The sequence below is a fragment of the Callospermophilus lateralis genome, chromosome 3 (assembly GCF_048772815.1).
Source record: "Callospermophilus lateralis isolate mCalLat2 chromosome 3, mCalLat2.hap1, whole genome shotgun sequence".
Taxonomy (NCBI): domain Eukaryota; kingdom Metazoa; phylum Chordata; class Mammalia; order Rodentia; family Sciuridae; genus Callospermophilus; species Callospermophilus lateralis.
The window spans coordinates 73,169,114-73,175,113 of NC_135307.1; the positions used below are offsets into that span (position 1 = coordinate 73,169,114).

The 6,000-nt window shown below is 31.1% G+C and overlaps 1 protein-coding gene across 1 annotated transcript in view; it reads left to right on the plus strand.

Annotated features, from left to right (window-relative positions):
• The window catches only part of Exoc5 (exocyst complex component 5), a 71,434-nt gene extending 65,743 nt beyond the window's left edge, over positions 1–5,691 (plus strand). The window contains exons 16-18 of the mRNA XM_076850444.2: positions 2,365–2,473; positions 2,671–2,886; positions 3,500–5,691. Coding sequence (XP_076706559.1) covers positions 2,365–2,473; positions 2,671–2,886; positions 3,500–3,688 — 514 coding nt within the window. The 3' untranslated portion in view covers positions 3,689–5,691. The remainder of the gene's footprint in view (positions 1–2,364; positions 2,474–2,670; positions 2,887–3,499) is intronic.
• The last annotated feature ends 309 nt before the right edge of the window (positions 5,692–6,000 follow it).

Sequence of the window (6,000 nt, forward strand, 5' to 3'; positions counted from 1 at the left end):
AGTTTAGGTGTCTTTTATTTCTTTTTCTAGCCTAAATTGCTTAGGCTAGGACTTCCACTACTACAGTGAATAGAAATGGTAAAAGTGGATATCCTTTTCTTTTTTTCTGATCTCAGGGGAAAAGCTAGATTTTCACTGTTAACAATTATATTGTCTATGGGTTCATCATATATGTCTTATATTATGTTGAGGTATATTCATTCTATACTTAAGTTTGTTAAGAATTTTTGTCATGAAATGATGTTGAATTTTGCCAACTGCTTTTTGTATCTCTTCAAATTATCATAATGTCTACCCTTCATTCTGTTTATTTGGTATATCATAGCTATTGATTTGCTTATATTGACTCATTCTTGCATCCCAGGGATAAATCCTGCTTGATCATGGTGTATGATTCTTTCAGCATGGTGTATGATTCTTTCAGTGTGCTTTTGAATTCAGTTTGCTAGGCTTTTTTTTTTTTTTTTTTAAGCAAAGTTCATCAGGGATATTGGCCTGTAATTTTCCTCTAGTGTCTTTGTCTAGCTTCTGTATCAGAGTTTGCTGGCCTTGTAAAATGAGCTTGGAAGTGTTTATTGCTCCCATTTTTTTGGAAGAGTTTGAGAAGGATTGGTGTTAATTCTTTAAACGGTTGGTAACATTCACCAGTGAAGCCATCTGGTCATGGGCTTATCTTTGTTGAGAGGTCTTTGACTGCCAGTTTAATCTCCTTTTTCATTACTGTCTGTTCAGATTTTCTAATTTCTTCATCATTTGTTTTTAGTAGGTTACATGTTTCTACGAATTTACCTATTTCTTTAATTTGTTAGTATATAAATAATCTTTTGTTTCTAGTCAAGATCACATCAGATTATACATAAATAGAACTTCATTCACTATCATTATAATATGTATACATATATATTATAGATGTTACAAACATTACTTTTGACAAGTATGTATTTTCCTAACCTAAACCCTTTACATTAATTTGTTTCTGCTTGCTTTGCCTCAGAATACCTTAAAAAAAAAAAAAAAAAAGCACTTTTGGAAAGTGGGGAGGTTAGATATATGTTAAGTTTTCAAAAGTGTATGAAATATATATTTCCTGTCTTATCAATACATGAAATATTCTCTTTTTGTCTTTCCGTATAAGTCATAATCTTGGTGTTTTTATTACTTAATGCATTAAAGGCATAGTGGTCTGTGAAGGTCTCTCAAGTGTGACCCTAAATATAGGCTCAGCGTTCCCTTGAATTCCTAATGATAATTTTAAAGCAGTATCTATCCATTAGGCCTAAATGAACATCTCTTGCCTTTGAAGCTCATATCTTTCCTTTCATGTTGCTTCATTTTTCAGTCTTTTATTTCAATGCTGTACATTTACTGAGAATTTGGGGCATCTGTCTCATAATTTTTCTTTTTACCTTAAATCAGGTTCTTTTTATGTCTCTGTGTGTAAACCATTCATCTTATCAATCCTCTCCACTTAAACATCTACTCAAATGCCTCACTCGATTGTTATCATTGGTAATAAAAACCTTAAACCCAAATGCCCTACTCTACACCTACTTCTTCTTTTTTTTTAATACCAATAATACCAACTTCAAACCTCCTATTTTACCAACATCTTAATTCTCCTCATGCCTGTTTTCTAACCTCAGCAGGACCTCTGTCCTTTAATCTTTTCATTTTGGGTCATTCTGTTATCCTTTTCCTAACTTTACTTCTTTCATTATTGTGCCCAAATCATATGGTCCATCTCTTAAATTACTGCCTTATATTTACTCTAAGTCTACTTCCTTCAACCATGACTATCTCACAGCCCCTAAATTCTGGATCATTCTGGTCTCTTTTATTCGTATAATTGGATGGCTATTTGCTGTTGGAGAATATCACATAATTAATATATCACTAGTACTGTTAGAAATTCATGCCCTCGTTTCTCAGTTGGACCTTTAGTAGAATTTCTTCATCTTCCTGATTATCCCTAGATTATGAGACTCATGTTCTTCACTTGCTCTCCAAAACCTTGGTCATTCGTAAACTGATCTTTCCACTTTCTTAAACATTCTCTCTGTCTCATTTTGCCTTTGAAGATCTCTAGTAGTGAGGAAATAAGTCAGCGACAGATTTCTAAGGTCTTAAAGACTTCCTTACATAAAGCATTGGGCAAAGAATTTTTTTTCCCTGTTTGGGGCAGGGAGTCAGTTAAATAATGAGCTTTTTGATATCAAGACCTAGATTGGCTTTTTTTAAAACCTAAACTTTACCAATTACAAAATAGTTTTATGGTGATATGAAAAAATTTAGTACAGATAACAAATAAAAGTCAATATTGAATAAATTAAATGGATCAAATATGTTGTGTTCTCAATTCTCTAGGACATTAAATTGTATGATTGGACAAATGAAGCATATCTTGGCTGCAGAACAAAAGAAAACAGATTTTAAACCAGAAGATGAAAACAATGTTTTGATACAGTATACTAATGTGAGTAGTAGAACTGTTCAATTTGTTAATAAAAAGTATCTGTTTTGTTAATTATTTAACATTTTTATCAGCGTGTCTTACTACGCCTTAAGTATTTTTCTTTTATACTTAGAAATTAATGAAAAACAATGTGTATTTTCTCCTTAATTAAACTGATGCACATAAACTACATAATAAGTGTAGTAAAACTTTTACAGGCCTGTGTAAAAGTCTGTATGTATGTAAGAAAACAAGTGGAGAAGATTAAAAATTCCATGGATGGGAAAAATGTGGATACAGTTTTAATGGAACTCGGTGTACGTTTTCATCGACTTATTTATGAGCATCTTCAACAATATTCCTACAGTTGTATGGGTGGCATGTTAGCAATTTGTGATGTAGCTGAATATAGAAAGTGTGCCAAAGACTTCAAGGTATGTATACACAAATACCAAACTTGTAAATAAGGTTAGGAACATAAGTCAGGCCATTTAAATCTTATTGTAATGATTATTAAGAAATTTATAATGTTTGTTGAATTGTAATGAGATGAGATCCATCACTTTCTGCCTGAAAATAGTTCCAATCATATTTGCAATGTTAATATTTTTTTGTGTGTTTTATTTTAGACAGTGTAATATTTCAGTTGCATAGTTCAAATGGTCTTATTGACAGCCATGACTAATGCTGTCTCTGTTACATATCAAGAAAATAATATATATTATTTTCATGTATGTCTCTCTCAGATCATTTTTCCCTAAATTTTAAAAATTTAAATTATTTTTAAAAGTGCTATATTATTGATAACTAGTTGTAGTCTTTCAAATTACATAGTATGAGAAAACTGATATAAATCCTTTCACAAGTTTGTAGAGCTTTTGTAACTTCTGAAATATTTTAACTCTTTAGGAGGCTTAAAAAATCTAATATTTTGAACTTCCATAATCCTAAGTCCTGACAAAACTGTATATAAGAAGAATTTGCAAAACTCATTATAAAATGGGAAATTGTTTTGTCACTGTTATTTTTTTCCTTCTCTCAATTCAGATTCCAATGGTATTACATCTTTTTGATACTCTGCATGCACTTTGCAATCTTCTGGTAGTTGCCCCAGATAATTTAAAGCAAGTCTGCTCAGGAGAACAACTTGCTAATCTGGACAAGAACATACTTCACTCCTTCGTACAACTTCGTGCTGACTATAGATCTGCCCGCCTTGCTCGACACTTCAGCTGAGGTTGAATTCACAAACAAAAGTGTGTTGTACTTCATCAGGCCTCGGTTGATAGAAAGCACAGGAGATTCCTTATGACACAGCCAACATTTTATGGAAAAAATGACTGGAAGAAAACAGCAGCCATACTGACCTTTGAAGTTTTATTTGAAATTTGGACACCCCTAGCTGTATTTTGCTTTTTTTCTTGTTAAGTTGAATTTTAATTCCATTCTTTATTTTATAACTTTCAAATTCTGTAAAACTATGTCACTGTTTTCATCCTAGAAAATGTTGGTGTCAGAAGGCAAACAAAATTTACCAGTGTTCCTGTTCGGGTTCTTTAACATATTCCATCTTGAAAATTTACCATCCCATTTTTCATTAAGAATGGGTGAAATACAACAAAACCACATTTATTTATTCACCAATTTTTATTGGCCTTTTCAGCACTGGCAATTGTTAACCAAATTATTTTAGGTTTTCCTAAAGAATCTTTTGCCTTTTTTGAAAGTTTAACAATTAAGCATAATTTCTATAGTTGGTTGATTGGAGTGTTTTCTAAGATACAGCATCAGTACTATTCCAAGAAAAATGTTATAAACTAAACTAAAATGATGAAATGTTTTACATAGACCTAGTGGATCAGAATACATCTGCTTTCTGGGTAAAAGTAAAGTTTACTATTTCTTTTTTGGTAAATAAATCTTAAGCCAATTCTAGCAAGAAATTAATAAAACTACCTTATTTTATATTTCACTTAAGGTTGAAGACCTTAACTAAAGGACCATATTTATTCATTATTTTAATATTATAATGGAAGCAAAAAAGTCAGATGTAGTGAAAATGGTGCATATGAGAAATATTGACAATGTTTAGCAAACACTGCGATCCTTTAAGATTTCTCTCTAATGCTAAACTTGAATAAGATGGGATAAACATGCAAGTAGTCTACTTTAAGAGGAATTGGGAGTTGATAGATAACATTATATACTGTAAGTCTGGAGACAAGCTTTACAAATACTGTTTACTTTTCAGGTCTCTAGGTTTTTTCATTGTCCTTTTTCAAGGCATTTCTGAAGTTATTCCTACTTAGATATGATTACTCAAATTGGCTTAATATGGTGACATAATAAGTTACTTAGAAAATTTTAAAGATCAAGCATAAATTTAGACCATTACTTTATAAGCCTTAAAACTTGCTCTGTGAGAATGCATTCTAATTATATGTAGTGTTTCAGCTTCCATTCTGTTGTTTATAGTCTTCTAGAACCATATAAATTTTAATGTTCAATTCATTCTTAACATTTTTTTTTCTTTCAAATAGGCTTTTTGGCCTAATTTTGAAAAACTGCTTTTCTTCTAAGAACCTAATTTTGAATGGTCAACTTTACCAAACCTCCCAGGCCCAGAGCTAACTACTATTTAAGTTACTATTGACTGAATTTTCTTCATTTTCTGTTTAGCCCAGTGTTATCAAGGTAAGCAAGGAAAATGCGGTATGCCAACTTTCATTAAAGCATTTTAGGACATTGTGGTAACTTTAAAAGGCTTTCCAGATTTCTATTCCTTAGCCAAGGGAGAGCCAAAAGAGGTTTTGGATACCAGAAAAAGTCATATGCTTGTACTATTGCCATTTTAGAAAGCTCTGATGTGAATTCCAATTATACCTCTGTTACTTAAAGCCAACTTTTAAGGCAGTAGTTTTACTGGCCATTTGAACTCTTTGTACAGTGTCAATTTGTAAAAAAAGAAAAAAGAAAAGAAAAAAAAATCTCAAATAAAACACGAGATAACACTTTAAGACTTCCGAGTCAGAAGCACTTCAGATTATTTTGTTTGAATTAATTTTTAAAATGTAAAGCATATACTTGTTGCTTAGATATTTTGTTAATTATCATTTCCTTGCTTGAGTTCTGTGCAATATTTTCCATTATGTCCATTGAGAGGACAGTGACAAAACTCATGAGTGAATACTTAATTTAGAAGTGTTAACATTAATGCTCAATAAACAAATTCCCTGTGATTGTTTATTTCATTTCACTATATATTTTAAGGACATCCATACTGAATTTGATAAATTATTTTTTAATTTAAAATTTTAAGGTATACCTTATTTTTCATAGCTTAGGTCTTCTAATCCCCCTCCCCTTTTTTTTTCTTAAAGCAGAAAAGTACTTGACTATATAACCAAGATTAGAAATTTAGCCTAAACATAAGGTCTTTCTCTAAGAAGAAGAAGAAGAAAAAAAAAGATTTTGTGTGAAGCAATGTGTGTTCCTTGTGTTCTGATCTTTAAAGTATTTTCATGTATAATGATCACCAAAATAATCAT